General features: G+C 47.9%; 1 protein-coding gene across 2 annotated transcripts in view; it reads left to right on the top strand.

The window, feature by feature from the left end:
- The window catches only part of UNC5C (unc-5 netrin receptor C), a 410,747-nt gene that overhangs the window by 390,680 nt on the left and 3,647 nt on the right, over positions 1 to 16,420 (top strand). For both annotated transcript variants that reach the window (XM_068542466.1, XM_068542465.1), the window contains 2 exons: positions 9,293 to 9,442; positions 11,417 to 11,581. In XM_068542466.1, coding sequence (XP_068398567.1) covers positions 9,293 to 9,442; positions 11,417 to 11,581 — 315 coding nt within the window. The remainder of the gene's footprint in view (positions 1 to 9,292; positions 9,443 to 11,416; positions 11,582 to 16,420) is intronic.

Here is a 16,420-nt window from a genome sequence, read left to right as displayed (position 1 = left end):
TCCCTGATAGTACCGCAGCCCCTTCATGTGTTGCGATGATCTAACACCTGTGGTACCACTCAAGGGACACTCCCTCAGCTGCTGTCCTTTACCTTTCAAACCTTTTATTTCAGCCTCTTCTCACCTAGTCTGGGCTCTGATGAAAAGGAGCTCTACTCCCTTGTTTGGGCTTTAATCCAACTCCTCCACCACCTCTGTCTCCAGCTAGCAAGTGCTGCCTGAAAGTGGGCCTCCCCAGACTTGATGTTTTCTTAGAGTTACTGCTGTGGACTGGGGATTCTTTCTGAATTGCAGAAACCCTCACAGAAGGTTGGACAAGGGCAGAGAGGAAAGCTCAGTGCAGCACTCATTCTCGGGGGTCAGAACTACACAGTCTGGAGAGCTATTAGAAAAAAGACTGGCCCAGTGTCTGGATCTGAACATATTGATAATATTAATTCCCACTTACTATCATATTGTCCATGTGGATGGGGAAAAAAAGAAAAGATACCACATCAGTCAGTCTCAGCAACCCTGATGCGTTCTTTCATCTTCCCACCCACCTCTTTTGAGTTTGGTAGCTTTTGTAACAATTTCCCTGAGTTTTGTTAAACCTGGAAGCAAAGATGGTCACCTGAAACTTAAAAGCTGTATTTAGCAACGTGGAAGCATTAGTGCTGAATTAGAATGCTGGCAGTGACTGCTGGAGTAAAAGTCAAGGCTGCCAGGAGACAGTGGAATTCTTTTACATACCTTTCAGGTGTTTTTTGTTTGTTTGTTTGTTTGTTTCCATGCCTGTGCTAGAAGGGCCAGTGAGAGCAGTGTGTGAGTTGAGTTCGTGTAAAGAGAGAAAGGTGCTATGAATTGTGAGGCTACCTTAGAATCAGTTCCATTCTCAAATAAAGAGGTCACATCTATTGAAAAGATTGAGTTGGGTATGTCACAGCTTTTCTCATTACCTCCTCTTCAGGTGATTAAAGTAGTATTGGTTTTTTCCTTTCGCTGTTTGCAAAGACTTAAATCCTACTATAAATAGACCAGAAATTAATAGAGAGTAAGGTTATATTTGGGGCAAGTTTAAAAACACTTCAGGGAGAAATATACATCAGCATTGATATAAGTAATTTCTGTCCCACTGTCTTTGGGGTACAATTATAAGATTCTCCTTTCCTAATAAAGGGTTTTATACGAAACTCTGAACCTAAAAGAGGAGTTATTTGCATAAAATATGAGCAGTCTCACATATCATAACATTCAACGTTGTTAATTGAATTTCTGACCAATGTGTATGTGATAACAAACCAAATGACGTGTACCAGCTTTCTTTATGTAGTCATTTGGCATGGAAGAGAGTCGTCTTTGGATTACTTCAGTTTTCACATACCCTAATCTAGGCTGTAACATAGTAACTCTGAAAAATCGTATTACGAGAAAAGATAAGAGGAAAATGAAGGAGACACTGAAAATGAAAATAGGACTCCTAGTTGAGAACTGCATGATACTCAGTTTCTTGGGCCACAGTCGTAGATAGTCATAGGTAGCCCATTACAAGTTTTATTTCATCCTGAAACCTGGTGCTTCCTCACCCATGTCCTTCTGATGTCTCCTCCATGGCCAGCTGTGACCCTGCTGAACCAAGAACACCTCACGCCTGCCTCTTCTGGGCCAACAAAGGCTGGCCCTCCATTGGATTGGCCCCATTAACCGTATCTTTTCTTTCACTTTCCTCAAACCACCTCAAAACCAGCATAACCTATGTTTCACATTTTCAGGATCCTGGTCTCTGGAATTATATTAACATATTCATACCTGTAACACATGCATTAGATAGCAACAACGACAAATGTGTTAAAGGTGACAAGTGTGTTTTCCCTGCTCAGTGTATGGAAGGAAGTGTGGTGTCAAAGGAAAGCTTGAGTCAAGCTGGCTGACTTGATTGCTTCCGCCCCTCATCAGCTCTGTGGCCCTGGTCATGGAACTTGACCTCTTAGGGACTTCATTTGGTCTGAATCATGGACCCTTGAAAGATTCAAAGAGAGTAAAGTTATTAAACTTCCTGGCATAAAATAGTCACTAGATAATGTTAATTGTGCCTAGGTGGGCATTTAGATTATAATGGCATTTTGAAGGTAATGGCTCAGTGAAGATATTAACTCTAATTGTGATCTCATTGTGGGGTGAGTGTCAGGTTCGGTAGCAGGCTGGTTGGTCAGCTATTTAGGGACAGGGTTATTTTTGGTGCCTCTAAATTTACTCCGTCTTTATCATCTTCTCACGAGACTTGGCTCTGGCCCCATCATATATTTTCGAAATGACCTGCAGTGCTGAATTTATGTTTTGAGAGAGATGGAGGAAAGAGAGAAGAGGAAATAGAAGTTTTTGGTAGATGAAATAATGAGTCCCCAAAGATACCTGCACACAAATGTTACCTCACATGGCAAAAGAGACTTTACAAACATGAGAGTATAGACCTTGAGATGGAGAGATCATCCTGGATGGTCAGAATGGGTCTGATCTAATTACTTTGTGCTTAACAATGGGGAACCTTTCCCAGCTATGGTCAAAGGGAAATATGACCATGGAAGAAGGATCAGAGATGTGCCATTGCTGGCTCTGAAGAGGGAAGAAGGGGACCATAAGCCAAGGAATGTCGGCAACTCTGGAAGGTAGAAAAGACAAAAAAGCAAATTCTTCCCTAGAGCCTCCAGAAAGGAAGGCAGCCTTACTACCACTTGATTTTAGCCCAGTGGGACCCGCGTCAGACTTTTGGCCCACAGAACCGTCAGGAAACAAATGTGTGTTATTTAAGTCACTCAGCTTATGGTAATTTCTTACTGCAGAAACAGGAAACTAATATAGAAGTTAAAAAATAAATGTTCAAGGGTGAAAAGGAATACAAGAGTGACTCCAGAAGTTCTAGAACAATCTAAAAAGTCTTATTGCTAATACACAGATGTGTGAGACCATCTTTTCCTTAGAAGTAAGCCCAGAGGTGGACAAGCCACACGGCCACTTCCCTGGGTGCTGCCCTTCGGCATTTTGCTTTAAAAGTGTCACAAACCGACCTTACTGGGCAGCTGGAAGTGGCAGCTCAGACCGAACATCCGTGGTGACAGCAGCTGTGGGAGCAGCACGCAGAGCCCTAGAAGTGAGGTGACTTGACGGGAAACGTTTGCACATGGTCACCCGAGCCCAACCTTGTTATTATTAGGGACGAAGTACGGCAGACAAACTCCGGGGGAGAGCGGAGCACCCCAGCACGAGCCCGGAAAGAGAAAGCGTGGCGAGGCTGGGCGCCTGTGACGATGACCCAAGCAGGTGGGAGAGGCCGGCTGACAGTCAGGTGTTCCCGCAGCTGGCCGTGCAGCCCGAGGCCGGAAGAGAAGAAGGCCCCAGGGAGCTGAGCTTGGTGTCGCTGGGAGCTGGCAGGGAGCGGGAGAGAGGGGTGGCCCTGCCTCTTTGGCCTCTGCTTTGGAAGAGGACGGCCCACGGCTGTGATAGCGACAGCAGAGATAAGATAGCCTCTGGCAAAGGAGACATTCCTCATCCCCAGATGACAAGGGCAGGTTGCAACACAGGTTTAAAGAGTGAACAGGAGCAAAGCAGCTTCCATAAAATCTGATGGGAGATGTGATTTTTTTTTTTTAAACAGGCAGCACAGTCCGTGAGGGTTGGTCTGTTGAGGTCTGACACGTGTGGCATGCTGAACATCTGCCTGTGTGTTCTTTGTGCCTGGAGAGCCCTGAGTCCGTATGGCAGAAGCTTGGCGAAGGTGGGCCCGAGTCTCCAAGCGCACGACTCGGCCTTCCGGGCTTGGTCCAGGGCCCGCCCTGCGCGAGCGTGGAGTGAGGGTTCCTCTCCCTGGAGCCGCACGGCCAAACCAAACCGAACACCCCTGGCGTGCACGGCTGGCTGCTGCATTCGCTGCCCTTTGTGATCTTGCCCTGTGGAAATCTTAGCGCGTCCCCACGAGAGCTGCGTCCGCCTGCCCAGGCTCCAGGCGCTGCCCCCAGGCTCCCTGGCAGCGGTGCGTGCAGCCGATCCAGGGCTCTGGGCTTCGGTCCAGAGTAAAGAATAGCGGGGACAGGTCCCATCCAGACAGCACCGAGAAAGGAGTGAGAGAAAACGGAGCAAAGCCCTGGCTCCACCTCCTCCACCCTTCTCTTCCAGAAGAGATCTTAATGTGTCATACGGGATTTAAGTTTCATTATTTGTGTCTTCCTTTCTGTAGCCGGTAAGAGTCGTTGGAGGGAAAACAAGAGAGACAGAGAGGGAGAAGCTAAAGGCTGGAGAACCCACAAATTGGATTGTATCCCTGAGAAACCAGATGTTAAAAGAAGTGCCTTCAAGGGAGAAGGCGCAGCTGGGAGCCGTGGTGCGAGAGGAGGCGCGTCCTGGAGCAGGCGAGGGGGTCCGAGCGCAGGGCGAGGGGGACGGAGGACGAGGGTGAGCACGGAGTGCAGGGGCAAAGCCAGGGCCCGGCGCCTCACGCAGGTCCTGGGGCGCAGTCGGTGCTTTGCACCCAGACGGAGGCTCGCCACGTTCCTGAACGTGTGCTTCAGGCGTCTCAGCGTAGGCAACCCTGCCACCGGGGGCACTCGTGTGCGCCGGCTGTGAGGCTGACACCTGCCCGGGCTGGGAAGGGCCCGGAGGAGGAGGAGGAGGAGGGGCACGGGCGGCAGCGGAGGCAGGCGTGGTCTAGCCCGGCAGTAACGCAGAGTGAAGAACTTGTGGGCTTAGGAGGCCGGAGGGTGCCGTAATTACGCGCGCCGTAATGAGGGCAGATCCTGTCTTCGCAGCGCCCGGGGAGGGCTGGGTACAGGCCGGAAATGCTCCCTTTGTACGCACAGTCCTTTAAAACAGCTTGGATTTACTGTGGCCCTTAAGTGGCCACGGAGAATGTCTTGGCTTCATTGGTTATTGTGAGTGCGCCTGGTTTTTCCTGTGGAGTCCCTCGTCCCTGCCTTTCGAACAGTCCCTCACAGGCTCCTTGAGTCCATACAGCCCGTGCTCAGGGCCGCCGGGGAGCCCGCGTCCTCCCAGCAGCGACCACGCCGGGCAGCGGCCGCCCCACGGGGTTGCGCAGATCCCGGCGGGCTCCGGCCCTGCCGCACGGGCCTGCCCGCTGCGGCATGGGGTTCCCGTGCGTGTTCCCACGGAAGCACGGGCTGGAGACATTTCTGTGGATAACTGACCCCTGCAAGAGTCTTTCAGGGTCACGCTGGAGGGGTGGAGATACAACTGACAAAGGCAGGCAGAAAGGGACCCCCTCCTGTAGAAGCAGAGCCCGAACAAGGCACCGAGGCAGGGGTGCTTCCGGGAGGGCGGACAGCCTTTGCAGAGGAAGGCGACATTTGTATTTCCGAGAACAAAGAGCCTAGATGATCCTAATTCCCGTTACGGCATTTCTTTCCAAGGTCACGGTAGTTTTCTTAAGTCTTCCTAACTCTTTTGACCTTAAATATATTTTGTTCCTGTCCTCTCGTAAGGTGTGTGAAATATCCCAACCTTTGGGACCGGGAAGCAGCTGTCTTAGAGCTGAGCACACTGTGTTGGGGTTACGTGTTTATGTGTCGGTCTCCCCACAGCTGAGGTTTGTGAGTGTGGTCTGAGGCTGGGACGGAGGCTGACTTGTCTTTGCGTCCCAGAACCCGACGTGGTTCCTGGCAGGCGTGTTGCATGAATGCTCCCAGGAAGATTAGGGAGAGGAAAGCATGTAACTCTAAAGCTATATTTTATTGATTCACACATCTGTTATTTTTATGTTCTCTGTATCATGTGTAACACCCAAAATGATTTCATGCAGAAGGAATTCAGAGAATCAAGCTTTTTAAAATGTTACATTAATTTTAAGTGGGATCAGCTATAAAATATCGGAAATTATGATACTTAAACCATAACAGTATGGAACAAAACCCTGAGTAGCCTATCAAGTGGGCTTGCCTCTTCTGTTTTCTGACGTAAAATTTATATAAATTTTATTAAAAATTTTATAAATTTATAAAAAATTTTATAATTGTATAATTTTATAAATTTTTTTTAATAAATTTATAAATTTTATAAACTTATAAAAATTTTTATAATTTTATAATTTTATTAAAAATTTTATAAATTTATAAATTCATATAAATTTATATGAATTTATAAAATTTATATATGGGATTTGCTGTATGTGGCAGGTCATCTCCCTCTCGTGTGGCTCTAGGTGATTTTAGTTTCCAAGGAGTTGTTTTATTTATTGATCGTAATATCTTTAATTCACACTTCAATGTTTTTAATTTGTACTTTGGTTATTGTCTTCTCCTTTATTTTGTTGTGTTCCCTTGAAGTTGAACATCCTGGGTCCGATGATACCAGTTGCTACTTTTCAGGAAAAAAAAGTTAAATTTAAGTGTGGTAAGGATTCTTCTTACTGAATCATTTACTCCTGGCTGATTTCTCCCAGAGTACTAGTGGAGGGACAGCTGCCCCAGCCAGCAGTCTCCAAAATGGACTTCACAACCCCCAGGCCAATGAGATTTTGGGGGTAAAAATAGACACTATTAAGGACTTCTGTGTCTATTCATTTTAGCGCATACTTTTAACCTTAGGTATATTATATAACATTAACATATTGATGTGTTAATATAGGTGTATAACTTATAAAGAAACAGAAGCAAAATGCAGGCTTGATTTTTTTTGACTGATGGCGTGTGCAGTCAAATACGTTTAGAGACTTTGCTCCAAGCATGGCTGCGTCCTGGTGGGCAGTTCATCTCTCACCAGGGTTCCTGTCCAACTGAACAGGACAGAAAAGTCAGGTTCCTCCCAGCTGTGTGCAGCAGCTTTGTGTCACTCCTGGTTAGTGGAGAGATGGAGAAATTAAGAATATGGAGTGTGTGTGTTCTCCAGCACCATGTTCTTTAAAATGGCACTTTACTTGGTACCTTCTCTCAAAAAAAAAGGCTTGAGCCAACCCAGTCTCTTTCCTCACCGGGAGAACTCTTTACCATGGCTTTCGAGGTCAATGCCGACGAAGCCAGGGACTGAGCCTTATTCTTGGGCTGCCTCCTACGCAGACTTTGCACTCAAGATGTGGCACTGTATTAGATATCTTGACCTCAAGGTCATGGCCAATAGGCAGTTTAGGTTTTTTTCAGTAGTCATCCCTGCCAAGAAAACTGGTCATGTCCCCCATCTCCCCTGGCAATCTGTGTTGATGGTAGGAATGAGGTGTGGATTATACATTGTTGGGTACAGTCACCTCCCGGAATACAATGCGTCTTCTTCTAGACATCCCAGGGAGATAACTTGGACATAATGAAGATCTATAGTAATCAGATAATTACTATCGATTGCTCTTTAGATGTCTTGATGAGGTAATTAGGGTGTACTGGAGAGAAGCTAGAACTGATTGATTGGCATGACTGTAATCTCAAAGATTTCTAATTATGTTTCTTTTCTTCTAATGGCTTATAAACAAACATCATTTTAGCTTTAGAATTTGTCAGGTGCCAGGTTCACCAGGAACATCAGCTTTCTCTCTTATGCTAACTAGACACCGAACGTGATCAACATAAGCTCATTACGCCTTCCTGCTGAAGCAGAAGAAACTGCAATTAACCCTCGCTTTTCTTATTCGTCTTCATTCCCGCAAGGCCAGATTCCCCTCGAGGACTGGAGTGTGAAGTGTCGCGGGCGGGCGTGTCACGAGGAACGTGTTCGGCTCTGTGCTGGGTACATCTAGAGGCCTGTGGGGGCCCTTGGAGCCTGCGGGGCGGCGGGCACAGTGACACAACGTCTGTGTCGGGGTGGCTGAGTGCTCAGTCTCCTGCCACAGGCAACAGCCGCTCATCAGCCAGCAAGGTGGAATGTTCTCAACGTCAGGGCTCTCAAGCAGCTGGACCACTCCCACCTCTCTGTCACTGTGCTATTGCCTCATCTCTTCCGTTACACAACTAACTAGAGGAGTCCCTGCCTGAGACCACATCCCACATGACCCTCGTATCCCCTACACCTTATAGGACCTTTCAGCAGCTTGCATTGTGCAGAATAGTGGCCCGACTGAAAGATGGAGAATGCTAAGAGCCAGTAAAGGAGCAGTTTGAAATGAGCTGTTTCCATCTAATCAATGACGTTGGTTAAGCTCTGCACTTACTGGACTGCAGTCCTCCGCTGTGACCATCTACCTGTGCAGGAGGAGCTTCCGTGTGCACGCCTGTGGAATGGCCTGGGTGATCACCTGTGTTATTGAACCCCATGCTTCCGACTGAAATCTCACCAAAGAAGAAAATCGTATTTTGTTTTTATACGGTTATAAAATCCGTTATTTTCCTGAACCCCTTTGGAAAAAAAGGTCACAGATGTCTGCGTATTTTTATCACTAAAACTTTTAAAGCACGAGAGGAACAAAATGCATAAGGATGGTTCAGACAGCAGAGGAGACTCAGGATATTTGTTCATTGATAACTTACGCTTTGCTGATGTTTGGATAATTGCAGCTGTAGTTGGCAATGCTTCATTAACTCCCATTAACTAGCTTGAGGAGTGGAAGTAGACACAGAATTTATCTTCATGTTATATCTTTATAGCATAAGTAAAGTTACATAGCAAATTTAATCAGCCATGGTTCTTGAAAAATGAGGTGGTTTTTTAAAAAATTTAATCTGAGTGACTATTTAGACCAATAGTTGGTGCTGAAAAATCCTCCTAATCTGTATCAGCGTACTTTCCTCTGTTAGAGTATTTAATGAGCATATTTTTATTTTTTGATAATTGGGAATTGTGCAGTGGATAATTTTAAGCAAAAATTTTATTTCTGTAGGTAAAGAAACTAAAAAAAAAAAAAAAATAGAAAAAGTGCCCAAAACACATTCCAGATTTTTATTTTGTTAGCTAGTATTTCCAATCTAAGATCTGGTTTGTTTTCTAGTTGTTTGCCCCTTTCCCTAAAAGTTCATTGAAAATCTACTTAACGTATCTGTTTATCTACGTTTCTACCGATTTTTTCTTTTTTGGGGGGATCCTCCCCATTTTGGGTTCTGATTGTCGTTGCCGTGTATTTGATTAAATACCCCACTCGTTCGTCAGGAAGTGTAGACTGTACTGAACGTACCGCACAAGTGTCGTGTGGCTTGCTGACACCGTCCATTGGCCAGTAGGGCCCAGTCACGTGCAGACTGGCCGGGGCCTCAGCTGGTGGGTCTCGGGGCTGCAGGATGGAGGTCACGTGCTGCACGGTTAGGTTCGGGGCCGGGGACAGAGTGAGGAAGCGTACTGTGGAAGGGATGCCAGTCGTTCACATTTGCTTTCGGTTTGGGGCCTGTCGTCGCAGGAAGTCTTGCAGCTCGAAAGGCAGATGGGAGGGCAGCTCCTAGAAGAACCTAAGGCTCTTCACTTTAAAGGCAGCACCCACAACCTGCGCCTGTCCATTCACGATGTCGCCCACTCCCTCTGGAAGAGCAAACTGCTGGCCAAATATCAGGTAAGGTTCCCAAGCTGAGCTAAAGGCTTGGAGACACCTCCAAGAGGACTAGAATGATTTAGACAGAAGATACTGCCTTCCTTGAAAGTAATCCTATCTTAGTACTCCTTTGTCCAAAATAGTTGGGGGATATTTAGGATTTTTTGAAAAAATACTCTAGACATACTGGAGGAAATGCTTTTTTATGAATTCTCTTTCAGATACCTTTACTATCAATGTTTTACTTTCAGTAGATAAGATTTCCAAGTCCATCATGTCTGTGCATTTTCAGAGTAATGTTAACATTGAATTGGTAAAACCAGCCTCAAATGCATTCATAGGAGAAAGGGAACATTGTTATCCCACATGACACAAATTAGGCTTCAGCCTGGCTAGGAGAGTGCCTTTACATTGAAAACTTAGAAGGAACCTCAGCTTGGAAGCTGGGATAGCAAGTAAAAATAAAACCTGGTCAGGATTTTATTAAATAACAGCATAAAAATACTGGCCCCAAGTCCCACTGTATGTAGCTGTGTGTGGGAAAAACAAGACTCTCCAGAGGTGTTCACCTCCTCCTCCATCAGCCAGCCCAAGCTCTCAGGAGACGGTGTGATGGGATCCCTAGCCTCAGACCCATCCTAGGAGTCGCAGACACCCTTAGAATAAGCAGTGAATCCTTGTCTACACAGATGCAAATCCAGTCCCACACCCTGCCCTGTAGCTGCACTGGTTGTGATTTCCTGATGTAAGTCAATGAACATACTAGAAGGGATGAAGGGAAGAGTTTCAGCTGCATTCTTACTCTCAGATGTCTGGTACTTACACAGAAATTGCGGGAAACAAACCTACTAGTTTGCTTACAGCCTCGAGCTTTGATGGGGGTACATGCTCAGCACTTGATTGAAAGATCGGCTTTAACTTTCTCATTAAATCTCCTCCTTTGCTTTCTTCCTTCTCTGATTTTGCAACTGCCATAAAAGTCCACAAATCTTCCCCTTTTATGAACAATTCTTTTTGTGCAACCATAATGGAAAGTTGTTTTTATAATAATGATAACCTGATGTTAGTTTAAGCTAAGCCTGGCTGAGTTCTCACCATCTGCCAGACTCTCGTGTACTTTGATTAATCTCATTTAACCCCCTCCATTCAGGTACTCTCTTGCTTAGGTACAGTCTTTCACAGATGAAGAAACTGAGGAAAGGTTAAGTAACTTGCCCCCGAATCACCAAGCAAGCAAGGGGAAGGCATCCTGTTTGTACTGGACTTGGCTCCAGAGCCGCTGTTCTTAACCAACATGGTCTACCATTTTGTATCAATCCTTCTTTTCCCCTTTATTGAAAAAAAGATTCTGGGCTCTGTGAGGGGATCTAGACTCCTAGACAATTGTGTCTGTTAGAGGCTTGGTGCTTTTTAGGCCAAGAACTTTTCTGTGGCAGCTAATCAAGCCTCCGGTTTCCAACTTGTAGTGAGTCTTGGCTTTCCCCATCCTGTGCAGAGGGAGGGCGTAGGCACGAAAGGGAACTGGGTCAGTGCATCATGCATCATCCTTTAGACTTTGCTTTTCTCCAGGGTACCATGGCAGGGATTGCTTTTAATGGGCAGTGACTGGAGTGTGTAGGTTTTATTTGGGCAGTTGTCTAAACCTTAAAAAAAAAAGATCATTTACAATGTTGTTTTGTTTTTTTTTTTTTGTAAATGACAGAGAAGTCGCAGGCTGGTTAGGTATAAGGATTCTGGGGCTGATTCCCCGGGTTCAGACCTCAGCTCTGCTACTTTCTAGCTCTGGGACTCTGGGTGAGTTCTTTAACATCTCTGGGCCTCAGTCTTTCTCACCTGAAAAGGGGCTTGGGATGTGCTTGTGCATGGACCCATCGTGAGGATTAAACAAGGGAATTAACACGTGCAGTACTGAGATGATTACTCGGCAGTGCACGGTCTGATAGCTTCCTTGAGCGTTAGTCCCTCATTTGTGGTTCCCCCTTTCATATGCTTCAGGAAATTCCTTTCTACCATATCTGGAGTGGGTCTCAGAGAAACCTCCACTGCACGTTCACTCTGGAAAGATTCAGCCTGAACACAGCGGAGCTGGTCTGCAAACTCTGTGTGCGGCAGGTGGAGGGAGAAGGGCAGATCTTCCAGCTAAACTGCACCGTGTCCGAGGTAAGAGGCGCTCGTTGGTCTCAGACCAGAGGAGGGACCGACCTCGGGGAGGGCCAGTGGGGTATAAAGTATCTCAGTGTGGGAAGTCCTGAAAAGCTCTCTGGGGGGCCTGCTGGTTCACAGAATAGTATTGTTAGTGAACACAGGGAGCTAAAATTATATAAAAGTGTAATAGAGGATCCTTTTCAAAAAACAGGACTTTTACGCTTTGTGACATGAACTTAAGGATCTTGTCCTAACTTTTTACACAGATCTGAACTTCAAGTGTAAGGTTCAATTTAAGTATCGCACACATAGAGTGACTTTCCCAAAGCACCCCTGCTGTCCCCTGTTCCTGGCATCCTCCGCCTCTCCTCCCGTTCTGGTTCTTTCCTCGGAACTCACCTGCCTTGGCCTGATGGTGCCCTGCCTGCCCCCTCCTTGTGCCTCCTTTCCTTTCATCTCCATGTCGAAAGGAGAAGTCTCTTGGTCTCCTTGCTCTCTTATACATCATCCTCCAAATAGAAGAAGGGATGCCCTCCTCCCCGAGGTAGGAGAGACAGTCCAGAAGTAGAAGTAAAATCTACGCACTTCCCCCCTCGCGCCCGTCACACTGCCTTTCCTCGCTGTGAGCCTCACTTCCTCCAGGTGCGACTTTTTGTATGTCTGTATCTCAGAAATGACAACCATCGCTGCTACTTAAAACGTCTCTGGGTGGAAAGAAGGGGGTGCTCATGACCTTATTGGTTACCTGGGACCCCAAGGCTTGGAGTTAGAACCACGGAAACGCTTCAGGCTGGAGGGACAAAAGGAAAAGGACAGGGTGACAGGAAGGGGGCAGCAGCGTCCGGGGCCTGTGGAGCTGAGCTTTGGAGCTGCTTTTTGAGCCGCAGCACAGAACTGTCATATTTCAGAACTACAGCCGGACGGTGTATGATTTAAAAGGTTCCTCTTCCTCGCTGTCTCACGCACAGTGACGAATGGGACGTCACCCTGTTCGGCGTGTCTCACTCCACAGGTCGTGTTTAAAGACAGGCTTCCTTAGCAAACCGAGGGGGGACACACGTCCGCCTTGACGCCGCCCCCTCCTCCTTTCCCACAGCCTGGCGAGCTGCGGTCATCATTTTCCTTCCTCCGTTTCATGAGACTTTTGACTCATCAACAACTTTAGTCACAGACCTCGGTGACATTCATGAGGCATGATCTTGGTGTCAGGGCGCCATGGCAACCGCCGGGCCTTTCTGTGCGCGGGCCCGCAGCACCACCCCTGCTGGCTCGGGAGGGTGTTTTCGCTTTCCAGGCCCAGCAGGTCTGCAAAGCTCAATACCCACCCAGCTCCAGCCACAACAAAGGCTGCTGAATTTTGGAGGGGGGCGAGGAGGTCTGCTCCTTTGATGCTTGCTTTCTGTTCGGCATGAGCGATGTGATGAAAAAAAGGCAGATGCGCTGTGGCCGGGAACGAAAGCGCGCTGGTCAGGGCCCCCCCGCTGCCAGGCCAGCCAGCCCCTTGCGAAGAGACAGTGTCGTGTCATAGTGTGATGAGTTTAAGGACTTTCAGAGGAAAGACGATTTCTTTTGCAAGCTGGTGGCAGCCAGCTCAGGGAGGCCGACCCTTTAGTCTCCTCAGAGGCCCGTGACAGACAAGCACACTTAACGGGAGGAGGGGGAGGCAGAAATGACCCGAGTCAGATGACTTTGGGGATTAGGGGCCACTCTGCTGCTTTTCCTTCTGGGTCACCGAGTCCCACCGTTGCTGTTAGCATTTGAATGCAGCGCATGTGGCCCGCAGAGCGGGGAGAGTGGGGCTGGTCCTGATGTCCGGAGCCGGGCTACGTGCTGGTGAACAATTGGCTCTGGAGAGCCCTGAGACCTGGATCCTCATCAAAAGCTCGAGGAGGGGTTCTGTGGGGCTGACAAGCCATAACCAACCAGAGAAAAGGCTCCATTGGTGGTGTCTGTCTTCTGGACAGGGCTCCGCCCTCGGGTCACACGGCAGGCTGGCAGGTGGCCTGGGCTTGCAGTTCCAACGTCCCGTCTCCTGAAAATGAGCTGACTTGCCAGGAATGTACCGCTCAAGGTGTCACCAGCGCTCCTTTCTAAAGCTACTCGGCCCTTGGCCTCTGCAGTCAGGCGCAGGACCTGCTGCCCCCCAGGGAGACCAGACATAGACCGAGGTGATGTCGAGAGCTGGGCGATTGTTCCTCTCTAGGTGCCTTGGCCAGAGATTCCTTACCTAGAGATAAAGCCTTTAGTCTCAGATGAAGTTTAAGAATGAAAATGCCTAGCAGAGTTAAAAGTATGAGGATAAATGATGATAAAAGGTTCTTTTCCTTAGAGGGACAGGGTAAGTAATAAAGGAGAAGCTGCCCGTCACCATCAAGAGGAAAAAAAAGTAGAGAAGAGAGAGAAACTTCAGTCTCGTTAGGACTTTTAGTTTTAACTACAGTATAGACAAAGACGTTCTAACCCTGTTAACTACTGACACACAGCACTTTCGTGCACACAAAGAACAATATTAAAAAGGTACGAGCATCACTCTGCTCTAGCCATCCTACCTATTCACCTCCTCTGTTTTCTATAACCTGTTCAAAAAGGACCCTTGGGAAAATCTAGTTGTTCTTAGTGACTTCAGGAGCAGTCAGAATACAGGAAAGGAAAGTCGTTTCTCCTGTGGAGTGTTGAAAATGTGTGCCATAGCAGCTGTTTGGTTAACGGTGAAAAATCATGTTTAACCAAGGGAATCATAACGTCAAAGACAGATGGTACCAATATCACAAACAATTATTCTAATAAGTGTTCTGTGAGAGTATACCTGGAAGTAAAAGAAGTAGTAACAGTGACAGAAATTACTAGATGAAATTTGAATGTAAACGTATATATGTATTTTTCTTTTACCTCCAAGGCTGCTGTCAGCCATCTGATAAGAGAGACAAGAAATTATGCCCTTTTGGGCTTGTTTCATGCACAAGGAAACAAACAGGCACAGTAGCCAAGGCTGGAGACTCAGGGTTTGAAGGCCCACGTAAAGTGCTGACAGGTCTTTATTCCCCAAGAAAAGGGGGACAACGTGTATGTGTGAGCAGACCCTCCTGAGAGTCGTGCCTGCCTTTACCTTCGGTACTGAACAGCGAGGAGGGCCTCACCTTGAGCCACATTTAGTTGGAAGGAAGTTCAGCCGTACCCTGCGAGGTGGGCTTCTGTTAGGAACTGGCTTCATCCTCTTCCTCTACCAGAAAACATATCTTCCTCTCTTCCACAAATACGAATTGAGTAGCTTCCACGTTCAGGGCACTGCCCTGAGGGTCACAGAAGTTCTGAGGATGACAAAAATACTCTCATCTCCAAGAAATTTGGGAAATCAGAGGAAGTCATCCGTAAGTACAACCGGCGTGCATAGAGCAGACTTACGAGGAGGGCAGGAGCTGTGGGAAGTGCTATAGGAGGGCTCCAGGTGGATGGCTTTGGGTGGGTTTGCTCAGGGAACATGCTCTTCAGTCCAGATTTTGAGGTGTTTGCCTGACAGAGGTTAAGCGAAAGGGCAGAAGAACTATCAAAGGTACATCCTTAAGAAAGGCGCCGGGAACAGTGAACGGTCCAGTCTGAGGAGAGTGAGTCATGCCAGCGCAACCTGAGGAAGGCGGGAGCCGGGCTGTCAGGTGGACGGAGCACATGGGACCCCGCCTCCATGGCAGGCCTGGCTCTGCAGGTTACAGGCAGCCCTGGGGCTTCAGGCCAGCCCACCAGGCAGGTCCTGCAGATGATCCTCACTGCCTGATGATAAGGAGTTGGGAATCCACGTGGCAGGAGAGCCATTTAACACTTACTAAGAGAAGGCAGGAGAAAGGTCAGCGCTGGGCTTCGGGGAGAGGAGTCTGGCACAAGGGATAGACCGCAGGGAAGCAGCAGGGAGCTGGTGAGGCCAGAGGCAGCGCTACACCAAGCAGACCCCTCCCCGTGCAGACTCAGCCTCCGCTGCAGGCCGGGGATGGGCAGGATGGGTTTCCTTCTAGGCCCCATCGTTATGGTCCAGACGAGAAGCAGGCAGGACTTGCAAGCGGACGGTAGCGCTAAGCTGTGGAATGAGGTGTGATTTCTCTACGCCTCTGCCCGCCCCCCTCCCAATTCTATACCTAACAGAAGTGTTGGCCACTTGGGTGCAGACATTCCCAACATAAATCTGTTGAAAAACACGAACGTGTGCCTTCAGTCCTCTCTTCCTGGTCCCCTTTGTTTAAGCCCTATGCCATTGAGGTCAGGAGCCCTCTGTCCTCGTGGTGCCTTGGAAAGAGCTCTATGCCCAGTACAGGGAAAGCTCTTTGGGATTCAGGGACTCCCAACTCCCATCGGTTGCTTCTGTATCTCATAGCAGTCTTTTCAGTCCTGGTACGTGCTGGAGTTAACATAAAGGAGCCACTGGAATCCTCGGAGGCCCAGTTTGCCAAGCTTTGGGTTCCGAGGCCAAATATTGTGATCACAGCCAACGCCACTTTATGTTCTATGGCAAAAAAATTTGTTTTGCTCTCACATGCCCTCCAGAGCCCCCGGACAGACCCTGTGCCGTGTGATTGCACAAGCCTCGCAGTGAGCCTTGGCTGCTGATTCTGGAACACAGACGGTGGCCCCAAGGTGCAGGAGCAGCAGGGTGTGGGAGGCTCTGGGTGGCGGAGGGCACTGACGTCTGAGCGGAACACTCCACCAGACCCCGAGACTTCCTGACGGCTGGACCTGCGTGTGGCTGTTTTATCCTCCAGCAACTAATTATGTTCACCACGGAGTTTTACCTGCTCTGAAAAAGAGAGAGATGACATTTAAAGCAGATTAAGTGGATTTTCTTTTATTGCTTTAATAGTTCCCAGGCAA

Source organism: Eschrichtius robustus, chromosome 4 (genome assembly GCF_028021215.1).
Source record: "Eschrichtius robustus isolate mEscRob2 chromosome 4, mEscRob2.pri, whole genome shotgun sequence".
NCBI lineage: Eukaryota > Metazoa > Chordata > Mammalia > Artiodactyla > Eschrichtiidae > Eschrichtius > Eschrichtius robustus.
This window is presented reverse-complemented; position numbering and strand designations above follow the sequence as displayed.